This window comes from Musca autumnalis, unplaced genomic scaffold (assembly GCF_047663935.1).
Source record: "Musca autumnalis isolate F117 unplaced genomic scaffold, ASM4766393v1 scaffold_5, whole genome shotgun sequence".
Classification (NCBI taxonomy): domain Eukaryota; kingdom Metazoa; phylum Arthropoda; class Insecta; order Diptera; family Muscidae; genus Musca; species Musca autumnalis.
The window spans coordinates 54,546,669-54,566,917 of NW_027412088.1; the positions used below are offsets into that span (position 1 = coordinate 54,546,669).

Sequence of the window (20,249 nt, forward strand, 5' to 3'; positions counted from 1 at the left end):
ATACCGAAAATAAAATATAAATAAATAAAAAATATAAGAAAATAAAAAAAATAAAATACAAAATGTAAAAAATTACAATATAAAAACAATAAAAAAACTAAAATATAAAAAAATTAAAATATTATAAATAGAATATAGAAAATAAAAATATAAAAAATTAAAATAAAACAAGAATAAATACATAAAATAAAATGTAAAAGAAATACAGGAAACTATAAAATACAAATAAAAAGGTTTTAATAAAAAATAAAACATAAACAATTAAATACCTATAACAAATAAAAATATAAACCATAGAAAAGTAGAGTATAAGGAAATAATAGGCCATTTAGATATGACCTCATTAGCCCTATTTATCGCATTATCAGGATTTATTTGCTAAAACCGGCGATTGTCTACCAGATTTCCCACACAAAAATAAATCCTCGTATTGAGTGGATTTGTTTTAAATCCGGCATAAATCCTCGTATACAACTCTGTTTTTTGCAACATGTTGCTAGAAAATACAAAAAGTTGCAAGGTGGCAAAAGAGACAAGGTAGATGCATCAGTAAATTGCTAAAATAAAAATAATTTAAAATGTCAAATTTGTAAACAAGGTGGAATAATTTAATTTGCCTTGATGTACAAAGTTGGTTTTAATCAACCAAGACTAATATTTACGATGTCTACGTATGTTTTTTGGGACTAATTCAATTTACAACAACTTCTTTTAACGTTTCAAATTCGATCAGATGGGCTAATGCATCTATCATGGTAATTGCCATTTAAATTCTCCAAATGTATATCTAAATGCAATGAGATTTGTACTGGATTTATTAAATCCAGTTGAGGATTTATGGCTAGTCTAAATGAGCTATAAGATATAAAAATTTTGGACCCTACCGGTTCACTCCTTCGGGTAAATCCCGAAGGACTTGTCTTGGATCGTTTTGAATTAAAACACAAGTTAGCCATTGTGATTCTGAGTACAATGTTATATTTTTTCGAAAATATTCTTTCTATTTAAAAGTAGGGTTCTGTTCATAGTAAATTTAGATCAATCACTTCTGTTATTGTTTTTTTAAGCGATAGGCTGAGGGAAAGCCGAATAATTATTTTTTATTACCTGGATCCAGATACAGATAATAAGCGTATTTTTTAAAAGTCCTGAAATAGCTTTATTTTTTTAGAAACAAAAAAAAAAACAAAAGACCTCAAAGCCTGCGTTAGGGAGACCCAAATCCCTCAATAGGCGTGGATTTTTTAAAGATTTTAGCGAGACCCAAAGGCCTCAATAGGCATGAATATTTTAAACATGTTTAACGAGACACAAAGACCCCAAAAAAGTGGACCCAAAGACCTCTTGGATTTTTTTAAAGATTTTCAGCGAGATCCAAAGAAATCTATAGGCTTGAGAAAAATGATGCTACACACCGGTTCATAGCTGGTTCATTCGTTTACTTCACAAACAATGCACGATGCAGTTGTATTCCAGTAAGAGGTTCCGAAAAAAATCTACTCTATTGTTGGACACCTTATGCGACTACTTCGGCGCCATCTTTATACCATTATTCCAATCTTATTGAGGCCTTAGCAGATTGAACAACCCATTATCCTTATGCAATGTACCTTAACAGATTCAACAACCCAATATCCTTGTTTGTGTTAGTAGATTCAGTTATCCATTATTTCTGATACAGTTTGCCTTAGCAGACACAACACCACAATATTTCTTATGCTTGATCGGGATCAAAGCACCAGGTTGGTAAATTGAAACGGATCAACATTCAATTCAAATTTTCATTTTTTATCAATTTATCAATTTTCATTCAATTTATCATTTTTAAACGTCACAATGTTTTTTTATTATTATAATTGTTTGTTTGGGAAAATATTCTACCTGGTAATAACTGTTTCAAATAACCGGGATCCAATGTGGGCGCCACATCTCGTTCTTCAATATTTTGTGCATAATTGCAGATATAATCTATCATATCTTTGCCATGTTTTCTAAAATCTTCCACATTCATTTTGTATTTGTGTTTTAATAATATTGCACTTAAATCTTATTTAGTTAATAAATTATTTTTATTTTTTTAATTTTTAAATAAATTTGTTATATTTATTTTTTCATAAACAAATTTAATTATTTTAATTTTTTATTATTATTTTTTAATATTAATATTCCGTATTTATTTCTTAATTTTTTATTTTAATTGTAAAATATTTGCTTTATTTTTAAATATCACATTAATTAAAATTGATTTTTTTAATTATTCTTCACTTAACCGTTTAATTTTTTTATTTTTATTTTCTTCTCTAAACGCGATGTCTAGTACTCGCAGGTATCCGATTTTGAGTGCTCACTGATCGGTTAAACTGCAAATGTTTTATATTTGAAAATCTCTGCAACGAGGCACTGCTGTGAGCAAAGAGAAAAAACCCATTCATTAACAACTCTCTCTATCTATTGGCACAGATAGTATCTCAATTGATGATATTGGCGAAACATCATTTTCATTTTGATTTACCTGTTCAGACAAACAAAACAGTATCTGGATTCTCACTTGAATTGGGGAAACAAGAGGTGAGTAAATACATTTTTTATAAAACAGCTCAATATGTACAATATCTTCCGGTGGATAAAAATTTTTTTAAGATTTTTAATAGTATCCAAAGAGGACAATAGGCGTGGATTTTTTAAAGATTTTTAATAGTATCCAAAGAGGACAATAGACGTGGATTTTTTAAAGATGTTTAATAGTATCTAAAGAGGACAATAGGCGTGGATTTTTAAAGATTTTTAATAGTATCCAAAGAGGACAATAGGCGTGGATTTTTAAAGATTTTTAATAGTATCCAAAGAGGACAATAGGCGTGGATTTTTTAAAGATTTTTAATAGCATCCAAAGACGGCAATAGGCGTGGATTTTTTAAAGATTTTTTAATAGAATCCAAAGAGGACAATAGGCGTGGATTTTTTAAAGATTTTTAATAGAAACCCAAGAGGACAATAGGCGTACATTTGTTTAAGAAAATTTAATAGCATCCAAAGAGGACAATAGGTGTGCAATCCCACGGCAGCGGGTTCTCTGTACCGGATTGACCCGGGACCACACAACATTAGCATTCCGATCAGCGGCTACCACCTCAGTGTACATGTGTTTGTATTGGTTTCGTTTTTTTGTGCTGGGAGCAGCATATACCGGAATGTATGCTCCGGATTCTTTTGGTCCGTGCCGGGACGGAGGAAAACCCAGGGCCAATATATTTGTGCTCGGTTTGTTACATCCGCATCTTCACCCATATCCAATCTTTGGTGAGATGCAATAGATGTCAGGAGTGGGTGCATTTAAGGGGTTGCTCTGGACTTGTCCATGCGAGGGACTACGATGGGGACTACGTTGCTGCATGCTGCGCGAACACAGCCCCCAGTGAGTCGTCGTCGTCAGATTACGAAACTCCCCGCAGTCCCCCAACAGCAGCCGCACGCGCAGCATGTAACACCAGCCGTTGTTGTTCCAATGCATCCATTTTGCAATTTAATTGCAATGGACTCCGAGGTAAGATCGATTAAATAGTAGAATTTATGAATCTGAAGAAGATCAAGGTCTCGGCGGTGCAGGAAACCATGCTGAACGACCACAGCTCAGTACGTTGTGATGGTTACAACGTAATAAGGAAGGATCGCACCAGATGTGTATGTGGGGGATTAGCTTTCCTTTTGCACAGGTCTGTTCAATACAGACCTATCTCGCTTGAGCCTGCCTCTAACGACCCGTACATGGAATGTATGGGGGAACGTATACATCCCGCCGAAAAATAGCTGTATCTCAGATTATAAGCCTGACATTAGTCCGTTTTTGGAAGGTCATAATCGTCTGGTCCTGGGGGACTTTAATGCGCATCATGAGATGTCGCATTCGGCCCTCGGAAACGACAAGAGGGGTATAGCGCTGGCTGAGCAGATTGATAGCTCTACATTTTGCTCGGTCAATGAGGACGCCCCTACCAGAATGAGATGAGCGTGTCACAGTTCGCCAGACATAACCATCGTGTCACCTGGTTTGATAAATGACGTCACCAGGCAACCCGTCATTTCCCTTGGATCAGACCACCTCCCCATAATTGTCTCCATCAGCAGACCACACGATTTCATCACCTCTGAATGCCGCACATTCGTCAATCATGGGAAAGCTGATTGGCCGAGTTCAGCAATCACCGCTTCAGAGAATTGCCCAATCCTTCTGTTGTTCGGGTAGCGGAAAGGACGTTCCGAGACATCATCAATGCTGCGGCCAGCCGCTCGCCATATACCTGCTGGTCGAATACCCGAAGTAAGACCAAATTTCCCAGCAGAGGCGACGGGATTAGCAAATGAGCTTCGTCGAACCAACCCCGACGACCCTAGAGTCAGGAAGCTGAAACTGGAAGTTAAAAGGCTAGTCGGCGAACATAAGCGGAACAAATCATCTGAAGATTTGCAACATTGAAGCCGGTACAGGTGAATTGTGGGCAACGGTTAAGTCACTCTCGAACCCTGGAAGAAGGGAAGATAGGACCTCAGTCACGTTGGCGACGTTACGTTGACTGACCCGAAGAGGTGCTCAAGTTATTTCAATCGACAGTTTGTCGAGCACCCCGAGTTTGTCGAGCACCCCCGCATCAGATCTCTTCCTGCCGAGGAGGAACCACCACAGTTTACATTGGATGATGTTGCGAGTGCTATAAGGAACGCTAAATCATCCAAAGCGTTGGGCCCTGATGGAATCTCCATGGTAATGTTGAAGCAGCTGGATGACCCGGGAGTGGAGTATCTCACTAAAGTTCTCAACTTGTCGCTATCCACCCTCATTGTTCCCAAAGTCTGGAAAATGGGCAGGGTAGTCCCATTACGGAAGCCCGGCAAGGATGCCAGCAAAAGTGAATCGTACAGGCCGATTTCGCTTTTGTCGCCCGTAGCAAAGACCTTTGAGGCGTTAGTCCTCCCCAGCATTAGAAATAGCTATCAAGTTGCCGATCATCAGCATGAATTCCGTAAGCAGCACAACACGACAACAGCGCTGCACGCCATCTCCACACATTTTGTCGAGGACTCAACCAGGATCGGCAGTGTGACAGAACAGTGATGGTGGCGCTTGGCTTATCAAAAGCCTTTGATACTGTCAAGCGCCCCACGCTGTTCGAAGACATCGAGCAGACAACCCTACGGCCAAGTCTGAAACGTTGAATAATCAACTATATGTGTGGTCGCCAGTCGTATGTGGAATTCAGGAACAAGAAGTCCAAACCCCGTAGAGTGAAACAGGGAGTTCCTCAAGGTGGGGTGATATCTCCGGAACTGTTTAACCTCTACCTTTCCTGTAATCCGCACCCTCCAGACTGCATTGAAATCGTAACGTATGCGGATGATTGTACGATCCTGGCCTCAGGTACCTACTCTTAAGACATCTGTGAGAGACTGAGCTTCTTTTTCTCCGATCTTACCACCTTTTTCCACGCGAGGAATATGCAGATATCCGCCACTAAATCGACGGTCACTCTGTTCACCTCGTGGACGCAGTATAGAAGAGAGTTGAATATCAGGGTCGATGGTAGCAGAATTCCGACCACAACCTGCCCCAAAATTCTAGGGGTGACATTCGACACCACTTTTACGTCGTCCGCGCATGCCACAGCTATCTGCGATAAACTAAAATATAGGAACAAGGTCCTCAAGTCCCTAGCCGGCAGCACTTGGGTTGCAGATAAAGAAACCTTGTTGACCACGTATAAAGCGATAGGTCGGTCTGTGCGCCAGTTTGGTCCCCGAATTTATGTGACGCGCAGTGGGATAAGATTCAAATTTGTCAGAACGCCGCCCTGACAACAACAACAGGGTGCCTCCTCAAATCTACAGTGGACCATCTACATGAGGAGGCAAAGATTCTTCCAGTACGACAACATAATGAGATGCTATCGTTGCAGTACTTGCTCGGGTGTTACCGAGAGAGCCATCCAAATCACCAACTGCTGGCCACCAATACACCCAGGCATATCAGGAAGGATATTAATGCTCTAGAGACGGAGGTCCAACAATATAGGAGAGAACCTCTATATCAACAGGCAGGTTTGAACAGCATTCACACGGACACAGTTGCCAAGGCCATAAGCAATTATTGTGTGAATGCAGTCATCGGAGTACATCCCCCATCTATCGCAGCTGAAGAGTGTCAGCTGCCACGGTAAACCATAGTAGGTTTGGCTCAATTACGCTCGGGATATTGCAGTCGCCTAAATTCCTATTGGACGGGAATTGATCGCACCGTGCAAGACACCTGCCCAGTATGCGGCATGGGCCCGCACGACACAAAGCACCTTTTCAACTGCCCCGCCAAACATACTCATCTAACTCCAGTGGATCCCATCGAAGCAGCTATTTTCCTGGAACTGGAGATAGACCCAGAGCCAGATTGAACAGAAGAACGAACATACAAACATAATAATAAAACACTGTTACAACAACAACAAAGGTAGGCACGGACAAAAGCTGTCACAACCTTCTGGTAAGAGGTCACCACGGTGCTCTTGAATCAAATTTAAATGAAAGGGGCTTACACCTGGGAAGTTTTTGCGGATTCTGAAACTACAATGGTCATAGATGAGAAAAATCAAAAAAAAAAAAAAAATCGCCGGAGCGCTTTTTAAATAAATCGCGTTTCATGTTGACATTTTTAGAGGTTGTTTAGGTTTTCACGATTTTGCTTAGAAACCGCAAGTCCTATCAAAATGAGACTGAAGAACATGTTGTAGCTATGAAAATTCTCTACAAGATTGGCATTCACGTTATTTTCGTAGGTTTTACCATTTTTGACATATTGAAGTTCAAATTGGGACAATGCACTGACTGTATCGCCCCCTTATAAAACAATGTAATGAAGGGGGCGCCTTAACTAAGTTTTAATGAAAACCGCTTACACAGGGGAAGTTTTTGTGAATTCTGAAACAGCAATGTTCATAGATGAGAAAAATCCAAAAACAAGAAAAAATCGCTGTAGGGATTTTTAAATAAATCGCGGTCAAAATTCACATTTTTAGCTGTTTTCTAGGTTTTCACGATTTTGCTTGGAAACCGCAAGTCCAATCGAAATGGAGCTAAGGAAAATTTTGTAGCTGTGAAAATTCTCTACAGGATTGACGCTTATGTTTTTTTCTCTGGCTGTACCATTTTTGAGGTAAAGAAGCTCAGTTTACATTTTTAGGTTTTGTTTGTTAGGGTTTCGCGATTTTGCTTGAATACGGCAAGACTTATCGGCATGGGACCTGAGAAAATCTTATAGCTGTGAAAATTCTCTACAAGACTGGCTTATGTAATTTTTCCTAGATTGTACCATTTTTTTAGATATACAAGTTTATGTTGGGAAATTGCAGTCATAACTTTGTTTTATAAGGAGACGATACAGAATTGAATTGAATTTGTATTGTCCCAATTTCAACTCCTATATCTAAAAATGTGTAAAACCTACGAAAATGTTATTAAGGTCAATCTTGTAGAGAATTTTGACAGCTACAACATTTTCTTTATTCCCATTTTGATGGGACTTGCGGTTTCCAAGCAAAATCGCAAAAACCTAAGCAACCCCTAAAAATGTCAACTTGAATCGCGATTTATTTAAAAAGCGCTCCTGCGATTTTTTTTGTTTTTTGATTTTTCTCATCTATGAACATTGTAGTTTCAGAATACGCGAAAATTTCCCAGGTGTAAGCACCTTCCATTTAAATTTGATTCAAGAGCACCGTGCCACATGAGCCATCCTAACCTGTGTGAGGTTTGGTAGCAATCATTGATAAGTCTGATCCTGAAGGCAGTATTCGTGACGATCATTGCTTGTTGGTGGAAAGTCGTCTGAGGAAGGTCATAACTTCTGGCGACGCCTGGTGGGCGACGGAAAGAACGACTTTGGCAGGACAGCGATTTTCAAGTGCATCAAAGTCATTAACTGCCAGAATATGGAATCGAAGGACTTCCTAATTTAGACAATAAATGACTCTGAGGTTCTTTGGGAGGGCTGCAACCTCTACTGCCGAAATTCCATACAGAGTTGCAGCTACAATATGGGTGCCATCGACACTGCGTGTTGCTTAGGCCAAAAGGTTTTCTAGTGTTCCTCGTATAAGGCATTCTGGCCTATATTATGTCCAAATAATCCCTCCACTCTATACTTCTCCGACTGTTCTATCGCCTATCCTCAGCTGAATATACATACTACAAAACATATGCATGTCAAAATATCAGCAACAATGTGCTAATCAAACTTAATTGTGAAAATTACATTCTCATTACAAACAGCGAAACTACAAAATGATTAGTCATTGAATTTAAACAAAAAAAGTGTAGAAGACAAAAAAACCTTCAACATCCCATGCAAGAAATTAAGCACTTAGCCCATTCTTCCCTCTCTCTATCTAATGGAAATTCCTAGCACCAATGGAAAGAATTGCAACAGTCAATCATGAATTGAGATACAAATCTTACGAAGAAAAAACGATCTGCAATGTCATGGAATTATACAATAAAATTAAGAGAAAATAAACAAACGCTTTAATTAAAATTTAATTAACTGCAAATTGAGTGTAAAACCAAACCTCCGACTAGTCCCCTTACACCGCTAACCACTTACATACATATATCGATCGCATGCAACAAAGATACAATTCACGTGCTAACAAAATTGAATGGCTACAAAAAAACTCAGAATCCAACAAATATCTTGTCATTTGTTGTTGTAAATGACAAATGCACGAAACGCTGGAAACCATGCCAAATAGTCGCAGCTATCTGTGACTGTGGTCACGAAACACGCGATCTCTTGACGTCGAGTTTTTAGTTTGTCTTCTAGCTTCCGTTAATCTTACAGTTAAGTCAATAATACTTTGTTTGGGATAATCCAGATTAGATAAAAATATATTTTTAAATATTTTTGCATAATGAAAAAATGCCAACAACGTTTTTGATTAACCCATTAAAGTGACAGAAGTTAAAACAGTAGACAGTTGAGACAGGTGACAATTGAATTATTTGTTAATGATTGAAATTTTGGAAGTGTTTTGCAGTTGGGGAAAGTACCAAAAAACAGGGGAATAAAAATTACAGTTGACTTGAAAATTAAAAAAAAAATTATAATGGAGGGTATTTCAATATGATATGGGATCCCTATACCCACTTTTTCTTCTCTTTTTTGTTATATTCTTTAGCTTCCTAGTTTATAAATCTTATTGGAAATACTTATTATGACTAAAGGAACTACAAAAAAATCTATAAAAATCATTGATTTGAATTTTGTTAATGTTAACCAATCTTTCATCAGTCCTGAGCAATTCCTTGGGAATCTTTTGTTTTTTATTGTTATTCTTTGCTTTTCTAACCTTAATTTGCTAACAAATTACCACCCTGATGTGCCTAATTAGTATCAAGCATTCAACATCATCAATCAATCACCCACATTGTTGAAATTTCTTTCGAATATCCAATTAATTATATGTTGAATTGGCAGGCTAACAACTATTAATTTATTTATTTAAATTGCCTATTTAGCGCGAAAATAAAAGAAAATAACAAGGAAAACAATACAAATATTTAAAGATGAATATAGGGCTTCATTAATTTTCGAGGAAAAATTCAAAATACACTTTAAGTCGCAAAAAATTTTCTCATATTGTCCTCTTTGAATGCGTTTAGAAATCTTTAAAAAAAACACGCCTATTGTCCTCTTTGGATACTATTAAAAATCTTTAAAAAAAATCCACGCCTACTGTCCTCTTTGGATACTATTAAAAATCTTTAAAAAATCCACGCCTATTGACCTCTTTGGATACTATTAAAAATCTTTAAAAAATCCACGCCTATTGTCCACTTTGGATACTATTAAAAATCATTAAAAAAAACCACGCCTATTGCCGTGTTTGGATGCTATTAAAAATCTTTAAAAAACCACGCCTATTGCCGTGTTTGGATGCTATTAAAAATCTTTAAAACAAGTAAAAAAGTATCAGTCGGCTTTGCCGACAGAGATATACCCTCAGCCTCTGTGAATTGAAACTTTCATCTATTCACAATATCAAGTATAATACCGGCTGTACACTACCAAAGGATCTTCTGTCTTTAAAAAATTTTGAACTTTTGTGGATGAAGACCGATATAAAATGTTAGTAGATCCAAATGTTGTACGATTGCTCCGTTTAACAGATATAGCGCGTAGCTTTTTAGTGACTTTTTTAACCAGATGTTGCGCATTGATAGTGCCCATCTTCGAAATTAAACAAAGCTTGGAAAAATATTACGAAAGCTGCTGATCCGATCGAGAGTTATCGTGCGCTTCATTCAGCCACTTTACATGGTTGCATAGGGGTTCTTATAACTTTAGGGTTATTTTCTCAGAACGAATGGATTTGCGCCCTAAAAAACTTGTACTGTCCTAATGGCGGCAGCGAATGCAATATATTAAAACAAAGATCAAAGTGATTCGAGAGAAGGCCGTAAACTGAATTTGTTTGCAATTTTGTGAGGGAGGTACCCAAAGGAGTTGACATATGCAGTACATATTCGAACCTGATCTATGTCTTGTAGAAATATTACGATGTTCAAAGTACGGACAAAATCGGATACTCTCCTCCAGAGTTATCGTGCTCACAAGTTTTCCGAACATTTTTGAACTTTTGTGTGGGAGGTACCGGAAGGAGTGGACCGATATAACTTATCTTCGAACCTAAACTAAGTTTGGACAAAATATTACGAAGTCCAAATTTTGGACCGAATCTACAGACCCGTTCGAGAGTTATCTTGCGCTCCAACTATTACACACGGTGTCAAAGGGATTTTTTTTGCAACTTTCAGGTTATTTTCTCAGGAAGTATGGACTTGCCCCTGATGTAACTTGTACCGTCGTATGAGGGGCAGTGATTAAAAGTTGTTACATCAAAAATCAAAGCGATTCGAGAGCAGGCCCTAAACTGAACTTATCCGAAATTTTGTGTGGGAGGTACCCGAAGGAGTGGAGCGATTGATTCCATATTGGAACCTTATCTAAGTCTGGTAGACATTTCACGATTTGCTAAGTATGGACGAAATCGGTTGCTACCTTCAAGAGTTATCGTACGCACAAATTTTCCAAACATTTTTGAACTTTTGTGGGGGAGGTACCGGAAGGAGTGGGCCGATATAACCCATCTTCGAACTTAAACTAAGTTTGGACAAAACATTACGATAGCCAAATTTAGGACCAAATCGGCTCATCCGTTCGAGAGTTATCGTGCGCACCAGCCAGACAGACGGACAGACAGACAGACGGACGGACATTGCTAAATCGACTCCAAATTGTCTGAAACACATTTCATCCAAACATACTTGGGGTCTAACACCGTTTTTTCGATGAGGCACATTTTGCCCGTATGAAAGTGTATATACCCTCGTTAGCATAAATGCTGAGGGTATAAAAACCACGCCTATTGCCGTCTTTGGATGCTATTAAAAATCTTTAAAAAATCCACGCCTATTGCCGTCTTTGGATGCTATTAAAAATCTTTAAAAAATCCACGCCTATTGCCGTCTTTGGATGCTATTAAAAATCTTTAAAAAAACCACGCCTATTGTCGTCTTTGGATGCTATTAAAAATCTTTAAAAAAAACCACGCCTATTGTCGTCTTTGGATGCTATTAAAAATCTTTAAAAAAAACCACAACTATTGTCCTCTTTGAATACTATTAAAAATCTTTTAATATCCACGCCTATTGTCCTCTTTGAATACTATTAAAAAATCTTTAAAAAATTCACGCCGATTGTCCTCTTTGGATGCAGTTAAAAATCATAAAAAAATCCACGACTATTGTCCTCTTTGGATGCTTTTAAAAATCTTTAAAAAATCCACGTCCATTGCCCTCTTTGGATGCTTTTAAAAATCTTTAAAAAATCCACGCACATTGCCCTCTTTGGATGCTATTAAAAATCTTTAAAAAAATCCACGCCTACTGTCCTGTTTGGATATTATCAAAAATCTTTCAAAAATCCACGCCTATTGTCTTCTTTGGATGCTATTAAAAATCACAAAAAAATCCACGCCTATTGCTGTTGTTGTAACAGTGTTTTATTATTATGTTTGTATGTTCGTTCTCCTGCTCAAACTCGCTCTGGGTCTATCTTCAGTTCCAGGAAAGTGGCTACTTCGATGGGATGTAACCACAGATCCACTGGAGTTAGATGAGTAGGTTTGGCGCGGCAGTTGAATAGGTGCTTAGTATTGTGCGGCATTACTGGGCAGATGTGTTGCACGGTGCGTTCAATTCCCGCCCAAAAGGAATTTAGGCGAATGCAATATCCCGAGCGTAATTGAGCCAAAACTACTCTGCTTTGCCTTGGCAACTGACGCTTTTCAGCTGCGATAGATGGAGGATGTACTCCGATGACTGCAATAATTGCTTATGGCCTTGTCTCCGTGCGAATGCTGTTGATCTAGGGGTTCTATCCTATATTGTTGGACCTGCCTCTCTAGAGCATGAATATCCTTCCTGATATGCCTGAATGTGTCGGTCCTAGCCAGCAGATGGTGATTGGCATGGCTCTCACGGTAACACCCAAGCAAGTACTGCATCGAAAGCATCTCATTGTGTTGCTTTACTGGAAGAATCTTTGCCTCCTCATGTAGATGGTCCTCTGAAGACTTGAGGAGGCACCCTGTTGCTGTTCTCAGGGCGCCATTCTGACAGGTTTGAATCTTTTTCCAATTCGTATCGCATAATCTTGGGGACCAAACTGGAGCCGCATAACTTGCCACAGACCGAGCTATTGCGTTATATTTGGATAACTAGGTTTTTTAACTGCACCCCAAGTGCTGCCGGCTAGGGACTTGAGGACCTTGTTCCTGCTTTTCAGTTTGTCGCAGATAGCTGTGGAGTGTGCGCACGACTTGAATGTAGTGTCGAATGTGACCCCTAGAATTTCGGGGCAGTTTATGGTCGGAATTCTTCTACCGTCGACCATGACATTCAACTCTCGTCCAAACTGCGCTGTCCATGTGGTGAACAGAGTGGTTGTAGATTTTGTGGCGGAAATCTGCATATTCCTCGAGTGGAAAAAGGTGGTAAGATCAGTTAAATAGGTGTTCAGTCTCTCAAGATGTCATCGCGGAAGGTACCTGACGCCAGCATCGTGCAATCATCCGCATACTTCACGATCTCGATGCCGTCTGGAGGGGGCGCAATACAGGAGAGGTAGAGGTTAAACAGTTCTGAAGATATCACCCCACCTTTAGGAACTCCCTGTTTCACACTACGGGGTTTGGACTTCTTGTTTCTGAATTTCAATTATGACTGGCGTGCACACATATGTATGTATAATTGACTATCCAACGTTTCACGCTTGGCCGGAGGGTTGTCTGCTCAATGTCCCCAAACAGCGTGGAGTGCCTGCCTATATCAAAAGCTGTTGATAAGTCAAGCGCCACCATCATTGTTCTATCACACGGCGGTCTCTGGTTGAGTCAAACTTGATAGATATGTCTGATACTGGGGAGGACTAAGGCCTCAAGGGTCTTTCCTAAGGGCGACAGAAGCGAAATCGGCCTGTATGATTCACTTTTGCTGGCATCCTTGCCGGCCTTCCGTAGTGGGACCACCCTGCCCATTTTTCAGACTTCGAGAACAATGAGGGTGGCTAGCGACAAGCTGAGAACTTTAGTGAGATACTCCACTCCCGATTCATCCAGCTGCTTCAGCATTACCATGGAGATTCCATCAGGGCCCGACGTTTTTGATAATTTAGCGTTCCTGATGGCATTGGCATCATCCATCCATTGTAAACTGTGGTGGTTCATCCTCGGCAGGAAGAGGTCTAATGCGACGTAATACTCTTCTCTTTGCCCTGTTACTCACGGGGTGCTCGACAAACTGTCGATTGAAATAACTTGCGCACCTCTTCGGGTCAGACAACGTAACGTCACCAAACGTGACTGAGGTCCTATCATCCCTTCTTCCAGGTTTCGAGAGTGACTTAACCGTTGCCCACAATTCACCTATACCGGCTCCATTGTTGCAAGTCTTCAGATGATTTAACCACTTGTTCCGCTTATGCTCGCCGACCAGCCTGTTGACCTCCAGTGTCAGCTCCCTGACTCTGGGATCATTGGGGTTGGCTCGACGAAGCTCATCACGCTCATTTGCTAATCCCGTCGCCGCTGCTCGGAAGTTTGGTCTTACTTCGGGTATTGGACCAACAGGGATGTGGCGAGCGGCTGCAGAAGTAATGATGTCCTTTCCGCTACCCGAACATCAGAAGAATTGGGCAGTTCTCTGAAGCGGTGATTTGTGAACTCTCTGAAACTCGGCCAATAAGCTTTCTTATGATTGACGAATATGCGGCGATCAGAGGTGATGAAATCGGGTGGTCTGCTAATGGAGACAATTATGGGGAGATGGTCAGATCGAAGGGAAATTACGGGTTGCCAGGTAACGTCACTTATCAGACCAGGTGACACGATGGTTATGTCTGGCGAACTTGGACACTCTCCGCTAATTCTGGTAGAGGCGTCCTCATTGACCGTGCAAAACGTAGGGCTACAGCCAGCGCTGTACCCCTCTGGTCGTTTCCGAGGGCCGAATGTTACATCTCATGATGGGCATTAAAGTCCGCCAGGACCAGACGATTATGACCTTCCAAAAGCGGGCTAATGTCGGGCTTGTAATTCGAAATACAGCTATTTCTCGGCGGGATGGTGCCTACCTTTGTAGGCCATCCTAGTTTGAAATCCTTAGCTGTTTGGCTACATCCGGGCTTAGAAACTGGCTGTGGATCCTCAGAAGATCCACCTGTTGTATAGTGGTTGTCTTTTGGGCTGTTAGTTTGCTATGAGGTGGGTCGACCATTCGTCAAATTAGCCAACTGACACCCCGCCGCACCATCCTTTCTCCTTATAACAGCTTCATTTTCCCCGAGGGACTTGTCTTAATTGATGCCACTTGATTTACACTTTACCGGTTTTCCCTGCAGCTTTAGGGATAACAACGGTGGTGCTGGATTAACGTGGATACCTGCCTTGACGGCTTAACCCCAAGGTGGTCTCAACACCGGGTTGGTTACAAGCGACCAACCAACGCCCCCTGAACCGTAATAAGATGCCAATTGTGTTCAAGTGTTTGGACGGGTTCACCACCTTGGTTTGGTGCGGAACCCATCTAAGATTCCTATCTTTTTATGGCTCAGAAAGCCGGTTGTTAATGCAACTCCACATTCAAGCCGTAGACTCTACCCGTCATTTGGGTACAACCACAACCACCACGATGCTTCCACAAGGGGGCCGAGATCAACTACCAGACTAGGGCATTAGACCTAGGGGCAACTGGTACGCGTGGTGGTGCAGCTTTGGGGATAGTGCAACTTTAGGGATAGTCATAGGCGGAGCTGTCAAACTAGCTGAGACCTTGTATCTGCCATTTCGGCTTCTAAAACTTCGGGCCGAAAGCCACCTTGGTGGAATCCGACCATGCCGTTCGAGCCAATGGAGTCGAGTTGTCCGGTCCAAACGCAGACACCACTGGTGCCCATAAGGGATTCGGATAACATGAAACCACCGTTGTTTTGGACCGGATGAACCACTAATAAATAAATAAATAAATAAATAAATAAATAAATAAAATAAAGAAAAATAAAATAAATACATACATAAATAAATAAATAAATAAATAAATAAATAAATAAATAAATAAATAAATAAATAAATAAATAAATAAATAAATAAATAAATAAATAAATAAATAAATAAATAAATAAATAAATAAATAAATAAATAAATAAATAAATAAATAAATAAATAAATAAATAAATAAATAAATAAATAAATAAATAAATAAATAAATAAATAAATAAATAAATAAATAAATAAATAAATAAATAAATAAATAAATAAATAAATAAATAAATAAATAAACTTCTCTATGAGTGGTGTCGTACGGCACACCGTTCGGTCCTCCTTTGTTTGCAAAAGACCTTTAGGGCTCTTCTATCCAAAGAAGATATTTGACATTCTATCTAGAGAAGGACAAGGAAACCCATTAGAAGGTAAAAGGATAAAGGCCTTTACCTACAGCTGGAAGGTTTTTCACCTAAGGAGGGTATTCTACCTAGACATTTGCCAGAACTTTTATACATATAAAACCCTTAAGATATCTTCTAATGATCTTTGGTAGCTCTTCTATCTCTTGAAGAACGTTTTTAAGAATGCCTTTTATAGAAAACTTTTTGAAGGTCTTCTATTTAAAGACCTTTGAAAAGTCTGATATATATATAACAAGTAAACTCCTTACTTGGCTTCAACCTTGGTCCCCCATGATTCCCCACATCACCCTCGTTATTTCTTCCCTACTAATGCTAATAGCGTTAGTTTACAAATTATTATTAATACAAACAATGCAAAATCATTGTTCTAAAATAATAACTATCATCTAAAGTGGAGGGGATTCACATTGCATTTTCCCAAAAACAACAACATGACAAACATTGATAGGAAACTTTGTAGAGAAATCACTGAACCATTACGGAAAATGCCATGCAGCCCCCTTTCATTCATAACTAGCATTTAAATTGATATAATTAGCACAAGCTGAGAACATTTCTTAAATAATTTCATTGTAAAAATTTAAACGATTCCCAAAAGCACGGAACATTTCTTTGGTCGACTAAAATATATTTGACTTTAGAACGAAAAAAAAGTGATTTTATTTAGAATCAATTTGGTTTTTGTTGTGTTAGTATTTACATTGCTTTGAGGATTCTGTGGAATATTTACTCCAAACAAAACCCACCTGTAGTTAATCAATGTTTCTAATGTTTGTTTTTGTTTCTGTGTTTCGCTTTGAATTATGGCGGTATAAAGAAAAAATCCCTCCCACTCGTTTTATTCCATTCAATTGTTGGTGTACACTTGTTGCTGTTGTCGTTGTTCTTGCTGTTGTATCATTCATATGGTCGTGTTTCACCTTCATTAAACTGTGACGTCACAAAATTTGTGCTATGGTTCTTATTTTTTGTGTACAAGAAGAGCAGCACTTAAAAGGGGTTATGAATCACCTTTGGAAAGAATAAATCATTACTTCCGATAGTTGTGGAAGCCACTTTACAAATAAACAAACTAAGGAAGTGGCAATAGTTTTACCAGCGTTAAGGGATATTTTCGGAAACACCACCTATGACGTTTTTTAAGAGAATTCTTTGAATTAAAACACAAATTGGGAGTCTGTTGCATAAAGCACATAAGTGCTAGAACAAAAAAAAAAATGACAAGGCTTTTAACGTCATTTTGAAAAAAAATTGAATTTTGTTGCACAGTGTAATCGTCTTCTATAAAATCATTCCAAAATTTTTCGTCGAAAGGTGGAAGACCTCCCAAGGATCACCTTTAGTTAGAAGACTTCCTTATGACCTTCTTTAAATAACAGATTTTCCAAAGGTTTTCTTACTATAAGACCCATAAAAGCTCTTCTAGACTAAAACTCTTCAAAAAGGCCTACTCTAAAGAGAGAATATATCCAACACACACACCTGTAAGTGACCTACTTAACAGTAGTCGGCCTCTAAGCCCAACTAATCTACAAACCATTTACAATGGATTAGTTGGACTCAAATGCTGTGGAGTATATCGGTTCGCAGGCTATCTATTGCTGAGTAGATTGGCTTGCAGGTCACCTACTGTGGAGTAGATCGCCTCGCAGACCATCTATTGTGGAGTATATGAGCTCGTAGTGCACCTACTTGGAGAAGATGGCCTAGCAGGCTATCTATCGCGGAGTAGAGCTCGCAGGCCACCTACTCTGGAGAATATGCGCTCGCAGGTCATCTATTGTGGAGTAGATGAGCTTGTAGCTAATCTATTTGCAGAAAATGGGCTCAAAGGCCATCAAACGTATAGTTGATGGACTCGCAGTCTATCTACTGTGGTGCAGATGGGTTCGCAGGCCGTCTGCTCTAGAGTACATAACCTTACGATCCATCTAATGTAGCATAGATGGATTCATTTACTGTAAAGTAGATGGGCTCGCAGGTCGTATCCTGTGGAGTATATAGGCACGCAGGCCATAAACAGTAGAATTGATGATCACATAGGTCACATACTGTAGAGTTGATGATCTCACAGGTGATTGGAAAGGCTCATTGGCCATCTACCGTAGAGTCGATGGTCTCACAGGTCACCTACTGTAGAGTGGATGGGCTCACAGGCCATTTACAGTAGAGTTCATGGTCTAACAGTCCATCTACAGTAGAATTGGTGGTATCGCAGGTCATTTACTGTAGAGTTGATGGAGCCACATGCCATCTATTGCGGAGTTGATGGGCTTACAGGTCAATTTCTTCGGAGTAATTGGGCTCTCAGGCCATCTTCTGTCTACTGTGGAGTAGATGGTCTCGTAGGTTATCTACAGTAGAGTTCGTGGTCTCACAGTCTATCTACAGTAGAATTGATGGTCTCACAGATCACCTAATGTAGAGTTGATGGTGTCACATGTCATCTACTGTAGAGTGGTTGGGCTCACAGGCCATTTATAGTAGAGTTCATGGTCTCACAGTTCATCTACAGTAGTAGAATTGATGATATCACAAGTCACTTATTGTAGAGTTGATGGAGCCACATGTCATCTATTGTGGAGTTGATGGGCTCTCAGGTCAATTTCTTCGGGTTAATGGGGCTCTCATGCCATCTTCCGTGGAGTAGATTGTAGATGCTGTGGGATAGATAAGTTCGCAGGCCATCAGTGTGGAGTAGATGGGATCGCAGGACACGTACTGTGGAGTACATGGGGTAGTAGGCGTCTACTGTGGAGTAGATGCGCTCGAAGGCCATCTATTGTATAGTAGATAAGCTCACAGGCCATCTACTGTGGAGTAGATGGGCTCGTAGGCAATCTACTGTGTAGTAGATAGACTCGCATGACATCTACTGTGGATTTGTGGAGTTGATGGGCTCACAAGTCATCTACTGTGGAGCAGATGGGCTCGCCGGCTATAATCTGTGGAGTAGATGGGCTGACAGGCCAGGCCATCTATTGTGCAGTTGATGGGTTCGCAGATAACCTACTGTGTAGTAGATGGTGCCATCTACTGTGGAGTTGATGGGCTCACATGTCAATTACTTCGGGGAAAAAGGGCCCTCGGGCCATATTCTGTGGAGTTGATTGGTTCGAAGGCCATATACTGTGCGGTAGATGGGCGCCGCCGTGGTGCAATGGTATGTGTACCCGCACTCAGAAGGTCGTGGATTCGATTCCACGGCCAGTCAGCATCAAATTTTCAGCGGTGGCAAAATTCTCCTCAGTGATGTTGGCGACATTCTCTTCAAATGGTGTCTTAAGACACGCCGTTCGGACTCGGCGATAAACAGTTGGTATGGGATGTTTGCGGAACAATTATTATTATTTAGTGAGTTCGTACATTTACTGTGGAGTAGATGGGGTCGCAGGTCACCTACTGTAGTGCACATGGGGTCGCAGTAAATCTACTGTGGAGTTGATAGGATCGCTGGCCATAATCGGAGAAGTATATGGGCTTGAAGGATATACTCTCCATAGTAGGTGGGTTCGCAGGTCATATAAAAAAAAACAAAACATTGTTCCACAACATCCCATACGGGACAAGGGAGACTTCTCTCATATCAATGAGTGCACCCCGATTCATATTTAGCTCAATGATATGGGACCTACTGTTTATCGCCGAGTCCGAACGGCGTGCCTTAAGACACCACTTGTGGAGAAGTTTTTCAAGGCTGAAATACTCAGGAAATGTTGCCAACATTACTGAGGGGTATTTTGCCACCGTTGAAAAATGTTTGATGTTGCTTGGCCGGGGAATCGAACCCCCGACCTTCTGCGTGCAAGGCGGGCGTGCATACCATTGCACCACGGTGGCACCCTCGCAGGTCATATACTGTGTAGTAAATTGACTCGCAGTTCATCTATTGTGAAGTTGATGGGCTCGAAGACCATCTTCTGTGTAGGAGATGGGCTGGCATAGATTTGTTGGGCTCGGAGGCCATTCTGGCCGTCTTCTGTGAAGTAGATAGGTTCAAAGGCCATATTCTGTGGAGTAGATAAGCTTACAGGCAATCTAATGTGGGATGGATAGGCTCGCAGATCGTCTACTGTCAAGTAGATGCCATCTACTGCGGTATAAATGAGCACGCAGTCAATTTACAGTGGTATAGATGGGCTCCTAGGTTATCTATTGTAAAGTAGATAGGTTCTCAGGTCATCTA

At 40.0% G+C, this 20,249-nt stretch overlaps 2 protein-coding genes across 6 annotated transcripts in view; one reads left to right on the forward strand and one right to left on the reverse strand.

Annotated features, from left to right (window-relative positions):
* Tdc1 (Tyrosine decarboxylase 1) overlaps positions 1 to 2,016 on the reverse strand; it is a 28,977-nt gene extending 26,961 nt beyond the window's left edge. The window contains exon 1 of the mRNA XM_073989095.1: positions 1,882 to 2,016. Within this exon, the coding sequence (XP_073845196.1) occupies positions 1,882 to 2,011 (130 nt within the window). The 5' untranslated portion in view covers positions 2,012 to 2,016. The remainder of the gene's footprint in view (positions 1 to 1,881) is intronic.
* The window catches only part of Rpp25 (ribonuclease P protein subunit Rpp25), a 153,387-nt gene that overhangs the window by 37,521 nt on the left and 95,617 nt on the right, over positions 1 to 20,249 (forward strand). For 3 of the 5 annotated variants that reach the window (XM_073989099.1, XM_073989097.1, XM_073989096.1), the window contains exon 2: positions 2,318 to 2,568. The gene's annotated coding sequence lies outside the window, so the exon portion shown is untranslated. Of the gene's footprint in view, positions 1 to 2,317; positions 2,569 to 20,249 lie in introns of those variants that run through there. The other 2 variants (XM_073989100.1, XM_073989098.1) reach the window with 2 other exon arrangements.